Source organism: Paramormyrops kingsleyae, chromosome 1, assembly GCF_048594095.1.
Source record: "Paramormyrops kingsleyae isolate MSU_618 chromosome 1, PKINGS_0.4, whole genome shotgun sequence".
Classification (NCBI taxonomy): Eukaryota; Metazoa; Chordata; class Actinopteri; order Osteoglossiformes; family Mormyridae; genus Paramormyrops; species Paramormyrops kingsleyae.
In genome coordinates this window covers 70,533,135-70,549,289 of record NC_132797.1, presented here as the reverse complement: position 1 = coordinate 70,549,289, position 16,155 = coordinate 70,533,135, and the positions used below count along the sequence as shown (strand labels likewise).

Below are 16,155 nucleotides of genomic sequence, written 5' to 3'. Positions count from 1 at the left end.
TCCATTTTCTGTACCTTCTTGTCCTATTCTGGGTCGCAGAGGGTCCAGAGCCAAGGGCAGGGAATAACCCAGGATGGAGCACCAACCAATCGCAGGGTACACTCAAACTCACACACACACTCATACTCACACACACACTCATACTCACACACACACTCAAACTCACACACACACTCAAACTCACACACACACTCATACTCACACACACACTCATACTCACACACACACACTCATACTCACACACACACTCATACTCACACACACCTATGGGAAATCCAATTAGCCTCAGCATGTTTTTGGACTGTGGGGGGGAAACTGGAAGACCTGGAGGAAGTCCCACGACGACATGGGAAGAGCATGCAAACTCCGCACACATGGAGCCAGGGTGGAGACTCAAACGCTGGTCCCAGAGGTGTGAGGGAACAGTGCAAACCACTGCACCACCCTACATAGGAATGATATTCACCAGTGACGCAGGTGCTGCTTGTAATATAGCATTGCATTTTCCAATTGCTTTACAATATTGCTTTCTTTTCTTGTGTTGTAGCATTAATTAATTAAACTATTGCTGCACGTATGGATTTCCTGGTTACTGCATTGTAGTCCACTGCACAATGCTGAGGTGTGTCCTTTGACTCACACTGGATGCCGAATTGTGCAGTGTATTTTACTATGATCACTTATTTTATTGCTTACTTTGTTCAGATTGTAACAGAGGCAAATTTCTTGTACACAAAATGTCCCTGGGGAATGTAGCTGATTCTGATTCTTACTTCATTTCCAGCTCCTAAAGACGCACAGTCAATAATGTGAGTGCATGTGGGAGCTGACCTGAGAACAGCTTCTGCAGAGCAGGCGTCTAGTTCTACTATTAAAACTGAAGAACATTTTTAGGTTACATAAGTATGACAGTAACATTGATGCCAGAATCCAAATCCCAGAACATTTGTATATACATGTACCTACTAAAATAAAGGGGACATTTCAGTAAATATTTGTTAAAAGAAGAAGCTTCCAGGCAGGCAAAATTCCTGAATTAATTACTAATATCCCATCATGCTTAAAGGTCATGTTAAAAATTCTGGGCATATACTCATTCTTTTGGCTACAAGAGGAGATCTGAGTGACTGTTAAAGCATATTTGACATGAGATTCAACACGAGGGCTGATCAAACTGGTGATTTTTGAGACATTGATTAGCATGGGAGTTTGAGGGAAGGACGTCATCATCTATGGGAAAATGTGGATGAAGGCGCATATTCATTCATCCAAAGGGACTTACGGTCGAAAGACGGGATACAACTCATGTATGTTCCTTGCGATTTGAAACTATAACCTTCATGTTGTCAATACAATGTTTTATAACAAGGTTCCCCGAGTCTGGTCCTGCAGGGCCTGTTTGCAATTTCCCTGCTGAGACACCCCTACTAAACCTGATAATTAGGTCATTAAGAGGCGCTTGATTGGGGAAATCGGCAAACTGTGTTGGGTTCTAGGTCCGGAACTGCGGAACCCTGCTCTACATGTTGACGTATATGAGCATCACATACACTACATACAACTTTGTACAGCTGTGATACCATAGTTCCACTTTTTAAGATGCGAGGCAAAACGCAAGATACAGTTAGCTGGATAGCTGGACTGCATTACATAAATCCCATATTACACATACAAACTGTTACACGTGGTACAAAGGACACAAGCAGTGGTTTACTGAGGTCTTAAACAAACTATGGTCAGGTGAGTCATCTTTCACCAAGTGTTCAACAAGCGGCCAAGTATATATCAAATGACAGATAACCTCATGTTCTCTTTTCCTTCAGTGAATAGTCCAGGTGGCCATCAGACGTGGTTTGGGTCTGATGTTCCCCACAAAGAGCAGAGTGAATTTCAGGGTAACGGGGTAGGAGTGCTTACTAAATGGTTCAAAGAGTATGAAAACAATGTAAATCACGTCACATTATCATTCCATCCATCCATTTTCTGTAACCGCTTGTTCCATCCAGGAACATATATACATATGTACTCATATATTTTTGCTTTTCATATGTTAATTTTATAGATGGTATATAAAATAACTATCATTTGCCATAAATTAAAAATACATGTTTGGGCGATTTTATGTTTCTATTAGTCATTCCACCCACCCACCCATTTCCTGTGACTATTCAGGGTTGGGGGGCAGGGGGGGAGGGGAGTCCATGGTAGGCACATGGTAGGGAACAACCCAGGATGGGGCACCAACCCATCACAGGGCTCTCCCATTTGGTAACTCCAATTTACATCAGCATACTTTTGGATTGGGGGGGGGGGGGCAGGGGATTGAGACAAACATGCAAACTCCACACACAGAACCCTCACAAAGACTTGAACCCAGGTCTGAAACAACAGTGATATCCACTGCACCACATTAGTCACCAAAGGTCAAACCAACCAGTTGGTGATTTTGGAATTTTCCATCAAAAAATCATGAACTTTTTTGTACATTCTCTCTCGCAGAATTCATGCCAAGGTGCCTCAGAATTGGTCTGGCAGCTCGTGGAGGACCAATGTCCCTTTAAGACATTTGAATAGCCATTTTCATTACTTTGTATATGTGTGTGCATGATTAAATGTGTATGTCAACAGCCCAAATACTACTTACTAAACCATTTAGTGTAATTGAACAAGGCATTATAAAACCACATTCATTTCTGCCTTCAAATAGTTTAGTTTCTGGTAGAAGATGATAAATAACTACAATATTTTTGTTTGTAATCCAGTTATTTCTATTTTCCTCAGAAATTAAGGTAATTTAATAAGTGCTCACTATTATATTATCTAACCTCAAAACATTGCTTTTTATACGTTAATTTAGTATATGGTACATTAAAAAATTAAAATACATGCCATAAATAAAAAAAAAACTGTTATGGCAATTTTACATTTCTTATCAATTTGTTTTTAGTAAATTGGAAATGTCGGCAAACGGATGTAGGGAAAAACCTCAGGATTTTTTAAATTTGCCATGTCCAAGCTAGCATATGCGGATAAAAAGCTAAAGCCCAAGCGGGTTACGCAAACCGAGAGGGGCGAAGCTGTCCGAATAGCGTTACGAGCAGAGCGGGCGCTGTGGGGACGCACGCGGCGTATCCCGGCATGCCTGACAGCGACAGCGGCTCGCGGACGAGGATGAAGCTAAGATGGCAGCGTTAGCGATACTGCGGCTCGTTCGGGCTCCAGCCAAACGCCAGCGACGGGCGCTGCCAGCCGACACCACGGCCCAGCTCTGAAGGAAAGCCGTACATGTCGTTCGCCCACATGCGACATTATGCCCGGGAATGTCATATTTAATCGGGCATTGATTGAAATTACCGCGCTGAAAAGGAGCGCCGCTTCGGATTCGCACCACGGAGTGTATTTTATGTCGTTTCAGTTCTAATCGGGTGCATGGAATTTTATTTTTTTCTGCATTCGAAGGACAGCTAGATTTAATGTATAAGGTCTTTTTTAATGACGAATGTTAGTGACTGCTAAAAGTGAGATTTTAACTAAATGTCTCTGATGTAACATACGAATCGTTCCACAAAATAATGATGTGCGCCGCTGCGGCGGCGGCGGCTGCAGGAGGGATCCTCTCGTCGCCTCCCACCGTGGGCTTGGGTGTCAAAGTCTTTTCAGCAGCCGGGACCGATTTTCCTTGTACGGGATTAGCTATGGCTTCGTGTCCCGGCCCGGGGGCTCAGTCAGACTGCCGGAGCCGGTATCAGCTTCTGCTCTCAGGGAGAGCTTTGGGGGACATATATCGGAGGATTTACACCACAGCCATAAGCGACAAAGAGCAAGGGATTTCACAGAGCAGGTAGGTCAAAACAAATCAGAAATGCACGCTGCACTGTTAACCTAGCACTGTACATGTTTACTTCTGTCTAAAAAAAATAATCAGTTGACTACCTAGAAGGCTGACGAGAACGAACCTTGGCTATCTAGCTACACCCCTTGGTTAGCTATCCGGCTAGCTGCTGTACTACAATGGCTAGGGAAGTCCGTGCTGGCTAGCCTGCGAGCTAGCTGTCATAGCTGGCGTTTGTTTGGCTTATCTAGCTACATTTAACTGGTTAGCTTGGTGCTTATATATTTGACGAATATACCTCTATATACCTGCGTCTATTTGTTTGTCTTATTTGGCTCTTACGTGTGCCCACTCGACTGATCGTCATTTATTAGCTAACCGGGGCAGATCTGCGGCATGCACCCTGGGTCTGTTAAGGGCAAAATGCAAAAGAAACGTTGCTCTTCATTGGAGACACATATAGCACATTCAGAATTATATATGCAGTGTGTTTGGTTATCAAAAGGGGTCTCGATTTGCTTGGGGTTCATAGGGAAGTAATCGGGTTAGATGTGGGTGTTTGAGGCAATGACAGCCCGCGCTGCGACGCGGGGCTCCGTTGACCAGCCCTTCCTTTCACCGGGACTCCGATTCAAGATCAGTATAGATATATCAGGATTTTTTTGTCCAGGAAATGACTGTGCATCCGTGTGCGTTGAAAGGCAAATAAATAGCGGGTGTTGATGCGCTTACTATGTCCTCAGCACCGAGTTTCAGAGTTCAGTCCATCCGTTAAACCACGTTTCGCTGACAAGCCAGCCGTGATTCATCCATGCCTGTTAAACGGGTTTATAGTTGCTTATAAACATCCCGGATCTCATCCTAGCGGTCATCTAATGTTCTAGTTACTTAGTCAGTACTACAAAGCCAAAGACAATCTGTGTTTATTTGTCCTGCGTCACTAGCTGAAATTGTATTATTGATACCAAATTAAGGCGGCTAATAGTGTAATGGCTTTTCAAGCGTATTAAACTGCTGTCCCTCATTGAAGCATGCAAGGTGGTACTTCTTTAGCAAAACCCAATTAATAAAAAGAAAAATGAAGTCAGTTAGACCAGTGTCTTGAAATAGGTGTCTCTCCCAAACGTTTTGTGTTTTGAGGTGTTATAACGGTTTTGATGTGTCGTTACGCAATTTAAGAAATAGATCTTGTCTTTGCTATCAACTGCTGACAGAACTAAAATTGAAAGTGAAACTATGGAAATGTCTTTTTTTTATCACAAATTGAGTAATTTTTTTGTAGACTGGACAATGGGGGTTGCAAAGCATTGTAAAATGGAATTTCTCGTGCGCTTTAGTCGTCTAGTTGTAGCTTCTTAAGTTGCACAGCACATTTTTGGATTTGTTGGAAAGGGTGTAGTGCTCCCGTTATCCTCCTGAAAACAGGTTCTGTTTAATACACTTCTCTAATTACTGAGGAGACGCCTTCAAAGACTGAGAATTTGCTACCTAAAATGTTCTGTCATCCGTACACTCAGCTCTGATGATGATGGCCAAGCAGAATCAGAATCATTTTATTCACCATGTACAAAAAGTACAATGAGTGTCTTTTGCTGGTGGCAAACATTTAAGTGTAAACTTAGGTAAGTGTACATGCAAATTTAATATTAATTGTTAATTTTAAAATATGAAATTAGGAAAATGGTTTATTTTTGCCAAATATTTAGCTGTGTCTCTCTATATTTGCACTCCAGGTTTATGTGCATCATTGCACACAGGTATATTGTGTCATCAGTGCAATAAAAAGCACATTCTTCTATACTGCCAAATCACATGCCTCTAAGCATTGGGGATTTTTTTTTTTTAAATATATTTTTTAATAATATTTAGACACGTATTGGAAGTTGAACAGCTACAGAAAGTATGTGCCAGGTGCAAACATTTGCCATTTAATAGCAGGTAACTTAGTGGTTAAAAAAAGTGTGTTTGTGATGATAATCTAGTTATGCTGCTTAGGCTCGTCTTCATTTCTGTTGTTAGTGTGCCGGTCAGTCAATATGTTCTGTTTTTCTGACATGCTGTCTGGCAAGCCATTTGTGACATTGCAAACGGTATGGTGTTTCTGTTTGCCTTCTGGTTAAAGGTACTCTCTGGACAATAATGCACATTGTTAGTGCTCCATACTACCTAACCATCCCAAGTTATTCCCCAGATAAGCCTTACTTTACATTATTCATTCCCTTTCTGTAACCGCTTGTCCTATTCAGGGTTGCAGGGGGTCTATAGCCTATCCCAGAGTCTCCGGGCACAAGGCAGGGAACAACCTAGGATGGGGCACCAACCCATCGCAGGGCACACTCACACGCCATTGAGTTGCATATGCACACCTATGGGCAGTTTGGTAACTCCAGTTAACCTCAGCATGTTTTTGGACCATGGGAGGAAACCGGAGTACCCAAAGGAAATGCCATGACGACGCAGAGAGAACATGCAAACTCCACGCACAGACCCCTGGCAGAGAGAGAACCCTGGTTCTAAAGCTGTGGGAGAACAGTGCTAACCACTGTGCCACCATGCCGCCCAATTACAGTACAAGCGATCTCCAGGTTACAAACAAGATCTGTTACCTAAGTCTGTCTTTAAGTTGAATTTATAGGTGTCGGAAAAATAATATGGTAATAATAATGAATAAAGAATTCTACAGTAATGATAAAAGTAACTACTTAATGTACTGCACCTTGAACCGATGAACGGCTAAAGCCGCAAACATTTTCATGGGTGTCACAAAGTGTGTCCATCCATTATTATACACCATTGCGTTTAGCTTACATTCTTTATCTAATGGGCTTAATGGTAGTGCGTTTGTAAGTATGAGTTGTCTGTAAGTCGGATGTTCTTAACCCAGGGACTGCCTGCATCCTTTATGATTATTTAATTTTTTTTTATTTTACAGAAGTATTAGTGTGTTGTCATTGTTATGAAACCTTGTTGTATTGACTCATTGATCATATGGAGACCATTTTGTGCTGCACTGGAAAACAATGCTGTTAATGTGTAACTGCAGAGTTTTTGTTGCATTACATTGCACTATTGTCTTTTGTTATTTAGACTTGGGTAGCTTACCGCTGGAATCTTAATATTTTTATAAAACTGAATTGTCTTGTGCTAAGAGTTTGGGTTGAAAAACAACAATAGAGTCAAGGTGACAGTGTAATGATACTTTTTTTTTGGGGGGGGGGGGGTTGGTTGTTTCAGTTATATAGGGCCTCGATAGATAGCTGACCTGAAATCTTCACTGATTGGTCTGTGAGTCATTCATCAAGCTGCCTGTCGAAAGTAGCATATACTGCAGACTCCTCATGTGGTCTTCTGGATTGCAGAAACAGAGCTGTGCTGTTTCCTTCTACTTTTTCCAGAGTGGAAATCATTGGGCATAACTGGACCATCTTGTGCCATCAGTTTGAAGTCTATAGTGTTGTTTTAAAAGTGAAGGTTACTAATGGACTGTGCCTTTATAAAGTCACCACTAAGTGTTTTCATATGAAGTCATGTTGTTGTGAGTGTGATCTTTATTTGCACTGAATAGAATCAATATGTCAGCTTAAGGCCAATTGTTAATGTACCCTTCCTGAATTTGATTTAGGTGGCGTGTTCCCTTGGGTGTTGGTGTACTTTTTTTAAATGAATTTCCTGTTGTTAAAGTTTTTTCTATGTGTTGCATGTCCCTTAAAAGCACTATAGTCTTGTTATTATGGAGATATGTTCCTCCTAGGGATTTCAGTTTTCCCTTTCATATCTTATCTTTATAAATGTGTGGTACAGTTGTTTGCCGAAGTTTGGTCTGTCAATTTATTGTAAATGTTGGCCCAGGCTGTTTTCAGAGGATTTTATGTCAAGGGTTTACTAATTTTTAAAAATCTGTGCCCCTCCTAATAACCACCCTTTGAAGTTGACATGTGGTACAGTGAAAGGGCTGTTACTGATAGCCTTTCTTTGTGTACAAGAGGAAAATAATCTTTGAAAGAATCTAAGTATATATTCCAACAACACATTAATTTGAGAGGAATACAGCTGTTTTGGTGTAAACTGGCACTTCATATGCTGTTATTGTAGATGATTTATAGTAATACCAGCAAAGCAGAATTGTGAATAATATTATATTCTCTTTATTCATTAACATTAGCCTGCTGGATAAATGGGTGTTTCACTTAGTAAAAATAATGGCACTGATTGGTAAGAGTTGCAGTGGATAAGGAGATTGGCATCGACTGTTTAATGTTTAATCGTTTTCCTTTAAGTTGGTTCTGGCACTCTTTGGATTAAGCTCTTAGCCTACCTGCACGTAACGGTTGTTTCCTTCAGTAATGGTTTAGCTTTATGGCTGGCCTGTTGTCATCCTAATCTAAATTTTTTTTGTCCCTTATTAGCAATGAAATTAGAGCTGAAAAAAACAACCATCAGTTGGATTAATGTATCTTAAACGGAATTTGCTGTGTAGGTAGGACTACCAGTTAACATCCTGGTTGTCATGGCAATACTGCAGATTCTGATCAGTCAACCAACTAGAGTGGCGTCACCATGGGTTTTACCAAATGAAAATTTGTTGAAATCGTTGGAATTATATTAGTGCAGTTGAGCATAATTGCAGTGGCAATATGCTGGTCTCGATGCAGTGGATGGCCACTGCTTCTCGTACGCTCCATTCTGCTTATTTTTTTTTGGTCACCAGTTTGGCTGTGTCATCCTTTGGATTTTTTTGTGCTAGTGCTTACTACCAGCTGACCAGGGGTAGAATGTATGTGAAAGCTTTTTGAAAAGTGCTGGCGATTGTATCGGGGAGAGAGAGAGAGAGAGTGTGTGAGTGTGTGTGTGTGTGTGAGTGTGTGTGTGTGTGTGTGTGAGAGAGAGAGAGAGAGAGAACTCTGCTTCCATAGGAGAATCCACCCAATCCCCACTAGTGTTCAGTGTCTTAAATGCAACATTCTTGATTGTGAATAATGTCTGAAGAATAGTGATGACTATGTGTGACTGTGGTATAGGTTGGGTGATATACGATCGGTGGATGGGCCCGAATTAATTAAGATTGGGAAAATATGTCACAAGCCTTAAAAAGCCATCCAAAGCAGTGGTTCTCAAACATTTTACACTGCGCATGTTACCTTGCTTTGTGTCTGCCCACTTCATCAATGAAGGCGATAATCGAAGGCTAGTCACTGTCGGATACCGACACCAGGTTCCTTGCATGATATTGTTTATTACCGATATCATCATCATCATATTGCACAAGCTTACTGTGCTACATTGTTTACTGTAGGTACACTTTATGGCCAGAAGTATCTGGACAGTGGCTTGCCCAACATCTCATTCCGAAACCAAGGGTATTATGCTGTGTTCCATTTACCTCGGAGGTCAGGAGTTGGTGCTGCGTATGATGTCACACCTGAGTTAACCACGTTCCGGTACAAATTGGAAAACCATTTAGCAATACCAGGCACCTCATAAAGCAGGAGTTCTTGCTTAGCCAGACAACTTATCAGATTTAAGGTACCCCAGTTTAAATGGCATTGATCTTTGTTCACCTACATTTAACCTAGACTCCATTAAATCCAAGAAATTATTTGGCTAAGCAAGATCCCGCTTTCTGAAACAGGCCCCAATTCTAGCCAGGTTCATCGTTAGCCATTGTTAGCAATACCAGTTGATGACAACACATTACACTGTATTTTGAGCATAAAAACATTATAGCAACATGATCACAGATAGCGGTTCAACAGTTTCATGTGTGCTGCCAATTTAATGAGCCATAAATAAGACGTAAGTGCTAATAAACGGTATAACACTACAGCTTTAACTTCTGTTGATGAAGGGCGCAGCCATCTTGGATTCTGAGGTTGGGGTTGTGTAGATTCCTGTGACTTTCCGAGTAATAATTCCAATTTAAGGGGGCATTCCAGTTGAAATTTCTGACTAGGAACTTGGGATTTCCGAGTTATGCGTTCAAATGGAATGCAGCATCAATGTGAAGTTGGTTGGGCCATTGTTGATGCGATGACATTTGCTCTTCTGGGAAGGCTTCCCATTAGATGTTGGAATGTTACTGGTGGGATTCGCTGCCATTCAAGTTGGGTATTGGTGTTGAATGATAAGGTCCCTTTCTGTGAGCTTCTGTGTCCAAACACTTCACAACTGACCTTGCCCGAGACATTTTGACCTTTACTTTCACTTCACTTGCAGTATGATACAGCAGGACTAGAAGCAAAACAACACAGACAAATGACACACCAAGATGACACATAATGACGCACAACAAGGAGGATTACAAAGTATAATATAAAGTTGAACTGACAGACAAATGTTTTGTTACATGTTCAGTCGCCATGGACAGTGCACATATCGACATTTTTGGCACTTATGGAACCCCATACATATGAACGGCATAGCAATCTGACGACTTGGAAAGTTGTGTAGTGTGAACTTAGCATTACTAATATGAACGGCAGCTAGCATTTCTTCTCATCCAAGCAAGGCCAAGGTAAAGGAGCGCAGATCAGTGAAGTCCCCCAAGCCAATAGGGCTTTAGAGAAAGGGTTAGAGCTGCCCACCTTGTTTACATAAAGGCGAATTAAAAAAAATAAAAAAAAATCAAAATAAAACTTTGGAATAATAATAAAAAAAAATCTATAAATCTTTTGGAATAGAAAATTAAGAACATAAGAACATAAGAACATAAGAAATTTACAAACGAGAGGAGGCCATTCGGCCCATCAAGCTCGTTTGGGGAGAACTTAGCTAATAGCTCAGAGTTGTTAAAATCTTATCTAGCTCTGATTTAAAGGAACCCATGGTTTTAGCTTCCACTACAATAGCAGGAAGACTATTCCATACTCTGACTACACGCTGTGTAAAGAAGTGCTTCCTCAAATTTGTTTTAAAATGTTCTCCCGCTAATTTCCACTTATGGCCACGAGTTCTAGTATTTAGACTAATATTGAAATAGTCATTTGGCTGAACGGCATCCAGACCCGTTAGAATCTTATAGACCTGAATCATATCCCCCCTTAGCCTCCTTTGCTCAAGGCTGAACAGATTCAGTTCCGCTAACCTCTCCTCGTAAGACATTCCTCTAAGACCAGGAATCATTCTCGTAGCTCTTCGTTGCACCTTTTCTAAGGCAGCAATGTCCTTCTTGAGGTATGGTGACCAAACCTGCACACAGTATTCTAGGTGGGGTCTTACCAAGGAATTATATAAGTGTAACATCACCTCCCTTGACTTAAACTCCACACATCTAGAGATATAACCCAACATTCTGTTCGCCTTTTTTATTGCTTCCCCACATTGGCGAGAGTGGGACATGGAAGCATCAACATACATACCGAGATCTTTCTCGTAATCAGCTACCTTTATTTCAGTGGAACCCATAAAATATCTGTACTGTATATTTCTGCTCCCTGCATGGATTACCTTACATTTATCTGTGTTAAATTTCATCTGCCAAGTATCAGCCCATTCGCTAATTAAATCCAGATCCCGTTGGAGCCTCTCTGCTGCTAGATTAGTATCTGCTACCCCGCCCACCTTAGTGTCGTCTGCAAATTTAACCAGTTTACTGTATGTATTCGTGTCAATATCATTAATGTAAATTAGGAACAATAGTGGTCCTAAAATTGAACCCTGCGGTACCCCACTATAAACGGAGGCCCACTGTGACATAGTGCCTCTAATAACTACTCGCTGCTTCCTATCAGTTAGCCAGTTTTTGATCCAAGCTGCCACAGTTCCTAAAATTCCTGCAGCTTTAAGCTTTAACAAGAGCCGTTTGTGGGGGACAACATCAAAGGCTTTCTGGAAATCTAAGTAAATCACATCATAGGCCTTTTTGTGATCAATTTCACTTGTAGCTTCCTCAAAGAACTCAAGCAGATTCGTTAAGCAGGATCTACCTCTCCTAAATCCATGTTGGCTATCCTTTATAATGTTATTTGCATCTAGGTAATCTACCATTTTCACTTGAATTATAGCTTCCATTATTTTTCCAGTAATGCTAGTTAAACTGATTGGCCTATAGTTTGCCGGATTACTTCTATCCCCTTTTTTGAATATGGGTGTTATATTAGCATGCTTCCAATCTGATGGTACCACACCCGCAGATAACGATTTCTGGAATATTAAAGTCAAAGGTTGGCTAATAATATCCCTCATCTCTTTCAAGACTAAAGGTAAGATGCCATCAGGCCCCTGTGATTTATTTATTTTGAGTTTAGCTAGGCTTAGTATCACATCAACCTCAGTTATACATATATTGGTCATAGACGATGCTGTATTCGTATTAATTGGTGGTAAGTTACTTGTGTTCTCTATTGTGAACACCCTTGAAAAATAATCATTAAACTCATTTACCATATCAATTTCGTTATCAATTATAAGGCCCTTACTATCCTGTAAATTAGTGATTTCAGCTTTTAGTGCTCTCTTGGAGTTAAAATATTGGAAGAAACCTTTACTGTCATGCTTAGCCTCCAATGCAATTTTTCTTTCTACATCCCTCTTTGATAGCCTAATGTCATTTTTTAACTCTGCCTGTAGACTTAGATACTCCTGCTTGATTTTGAAATCATTAGTTATTTTCCAGTTGTGGAACAGAGCCCTTTTCCTCCTGACTTTATTCTTAATTTCCTTAGTAAACCACCTTGGTTGTCGTTTCCTAGATTTAGTTTTGCTGGAAACAGGTATGAAGTCCTCTTGCACTTGCAACAATGTGCTTTTGAAAAATTCCCATGCCTCTTCTACTGTTTTGCTATTTAACTCTGTCCAGTTTACAGTTTCTAATTTCCGTCTCATACCATTAAAGTTAGCCTTCCTAACATTGTATACTTTAAATAAATGATTTGATTTATTAATGATTATGTCATGTTTCGTCCTCCATATTAGCTGGGCAGAAATGTGGCGAACTGACTTATTGGAAAGACGGTGTCCTATGATGCCAAGTAGAACGTCCATAACCTCTTCTGTACAGCCTCTCATTTTGATGCTAATGTTTGATGCAGGAGATTGTGTGACTTTGTGCTTAGTTATACATCTGTGTTGGAAATGGATGTGGGGTAATTAGAAAATGACTCTAATTAATAATGGTGTCCACATACCTTTGGCTATATTGTGTACCTTAATTTTATATTCATATTTTATTGATATGTATCGATATCTTTTATGTAACTCTTAATTCACAGTAATTAACCGTCACAATAAGGAAAATGATAGTTGCCTTGTTTGCTAAAAAGCATAATTCTTTATTATTATTATTATTATTATTATTATTTTTTATTTCTCTCCCCCCCCCCCAGAGAAAGAATCTTAAAATTTATGCACCCCCTCACCCAGTCTGCTTTATGAACGGTTTTGAAGAGTAAGCCAAAGCATGATGTCTTCTGAAAATCTTCTGACTAGCTGTTTAAATTTTGTAGGAAATAGTGGACCATTAACATCTGTAGTCTTTTTATTAGTTACACACAGAGTTGCTGTTCTTTGTTTAGTTAGTTTCAGTGCATATTGGGGTTATTGGTAACATAGGAATTTGTAGCTGCTGTTCTGCTTTTCAAAATTCAATGTTTCAAAATGTTCAGTCAGAATTTTAAGATGATAATCACTGGCTGTTTTTCCTATTTGACTTTGGTACTTCTTTTGCAGGGGAAAGAAGACTTTGAACAAAAAGAAGCTGAAAAGGCGACAGAAGGTCAAATCAAAAGTAAAAAATAGAACAAAGGTAACTGCCTTTCATTTTGGTGATCCTTGCCCTCCATTTATGCCTGTCTTCTTTTGGTGTTATCCATTTTGTCTAGTCTGTCTGTTTTTTTTTGTGTGTGTGTGATTTTGAAGACTTGTATGAGTTTTTGTGTGTGATTTTGACGTTTAAAAATATATTTGTCTAAGTTCTGATTAAGGAGGTAATAAATGAGGTCTGGGTTTTTTTTCCTTTAGTATTGCATAATTGTGGATGGTCAGAACTCTCAAAAAGGTATGCATGCTAATTAGATAGCTTTGACCATGGCTGCTCAAAATGCATCGATGTGGAGCGCTGTTTTTAAAATGTCAATATTGTTATAGTAACATCGTTACAACCTTAATGAAGAGGCTTCCCTCTGATCTCAAGATCTGTTGCTAGGAGTACAGTTTAAATGAGTTACAGCTGGGCAATAGCCAGTAAACAAGGTTTTCTGGAAAAGATGTGTAAGATACTGTGGCAGTTCACTCTGTTGCCAGGTGATGTAGTGTCACCTGTTGCCCTGGCAACCATGTCCTCCATCCGGTTGTCATGCAGTCAGCAATGCAGTATAACCGTGTTGCATGTCTGCTTATGGGTGTGTTGGGAAAAAAATAGCTTCATTTCCAAATACCGTATGATGTGGTATTAGACAATCCTTTTGGGATGTGTTCTTTTGTGTGGTTTTTGTTTTCCTTCATAAAGGTCAGCTCTTCATGGAAGGACCCAAGAGAATCTTAAAAATGAGCAAAAGAGTAGCATGTCCCCTCCTCCCAGCTCTGGACCTCATTAGAATAAAGTTAAGCCCATTTCATTCCGCAGCTTGTCCCGTTATATATGCATAGGTGTTGGGTTCAGAGGTTGGCACAGTCTGTAAGGGTCACACTTGAATGATGATCCAGATGCATTATTAAGTGGTAAGCATTTTGGTGATCTGAGGGGTGTATTTTGCTACATATGCAGTGAATTGTGTTTGAAATTTGCTCTTTGTGTTGTTTGAATTTCCCTCAGAGTGATTTTTGGTGCTGACTTGTGCTCTTGTGTCTGTCACCTGCACTCTGAAGATTTTTTTCTCCGCTAGCAGAATTTTGTTTTCTGTGTTGGATTCATGGCACGTCACATGCTGAGCATTTGCTAGCGGAGTTGCATATTGACCAGGTGTCTGTCATGTGATTCAGTTTCTGACATAAAATGGTGAAGAGCTGCAATAGAGCTTGGAAGCTCAGGCCTTACAAGGAGAATTTCGATTTATGGCATGAAGATCGATCTTCAGTGCTCCCAGATGTAATGTGAACTAATTAATGAGGGTGTCACATCTGTTGGAACGTTTTCCATGCATATATACATTTATATACAAGTTACTATATCTTATTACATTTGTCATCGCACATTGTAAAATTATGTATTGAAAACACCCAAAATATTTCCAGTATAGAAGCTAAACAGACCATACAACCAAAACAAATATGTTTGTCCTGTCTTTATCCAGTACCTTGTAAATGGTCTGAAAACATCAAACACAAGGTCACAATAAAAACTTGCCATTTTTATGTTTTGTAGGTGGTTAATGTGTGTGTAGTTAATATGTGTTTTTTTTGTTTGTGTGTGTTTGTTAGAGATGCACCGATTGCAATTTTCTGGGTCGATTTTATTTCTGATTTTTTATTTTTTAAATTGTGACCGGCTCGTACGGAATTTTGCTGATTCTAATTTCCTTTCTAAGAACTATAATTGACAGCATATACAAACACAAATCATCAAATGCAATTTCCCCCAAACTGCACCAAGTTACAGGATGTTCTCTCACTTAAACAAGTCTCAAAAAAAAGTGCTCAGTGACAAAACAAATGTCTGTTACTTGTATCATTTTCCATTATGTTTAAATTCACCGGATAAAAAAATAATAATTTTATTAATACCAGCATCGCAAGTTATGCACATACAATTCTTACATCACTAGTCAGATTAAGATCAGGTTTTTTCATTCCTTTGTACTGTACAGACATTATAGCGCAGGGGGTTAAAGTTTCACTAAACCGTTTTTACTGTCATAGGAATAAACCTTAGTTAGCATTGCAATTGTAATGATTATTCCTTTTCAGGATTATCTAACATATGTTTAATAATCAACTTAAAGTTTACCTCCTGTGTTTTACTACGTTTTCGTGGTGGTTCCCTCATAGTTTATTTTGGTTTTACATGTATTACAAATTGCAGTCTTTGTGTCGTCTTCACTCAGTGAAAAATTTCTACACTAATGACATGTTATCATGCGGTTGTGAAGCTATTGCCTGCATCGCTGTGCCAATGACTTATGGTGCGTAAAATGGATCGGTTCGGTATCAGAGATACATGAGACTGACCGGCCGGTCTCTGATCCAGGCCGAGCACGCTGAGAATCAGCTGATTCCAGTCCCTGACCAGTGCACTTCTAGTGTGTTGCTAAATGTGTGTTACTAAATATATAATATACACACACACACACACACACACACACACACACACACACACACACACACACACACACACACACACACACACACACACACACAAGGGCACACAAGGGCACACAAATTATAGACAATGA

At 39.9% G+C, this 16,155-nt stretch overlaps 1 protein-coding gene across 12 annotated transcripts in view; it reads left to right on the top strand.

Annotated features, from left to right (window-relative positions):
- The first annotated feature begins 3,128 nt into the window (after window positions 1–3,128).
- Window positions 3,129–16,155, top strand: part of mycbp2 (MYC binding protein 2) — an 80,447-nt gene continuing 67,420 nt past the window's right edge. For 6 of the 12 annotated variants that reach the window (XM_023799075.2, XM_023799006.2, XM_023798538.2 and 3 more), the window contains exons 1-2: window positions 3,129–3,841; window positions 13,496–13,571. In XM_023799075.2, the coding sequence (XP_023654843.2) occupies window positions 3,573–3,841; window positions 13,496–13,571 (345 nt within the window). In that variant the 5' untranslated portion in view covers window positions 3,129–3,572. The remainder of the gene's footprint in view (window positions 3,842–13,495; window positions 13,572–16,155) is intronic. The other 6 variants (XM_023798616.2, XM_023798839.2, XM_023798298.2 and 3 more) reach the window with 1 other exon arrangement.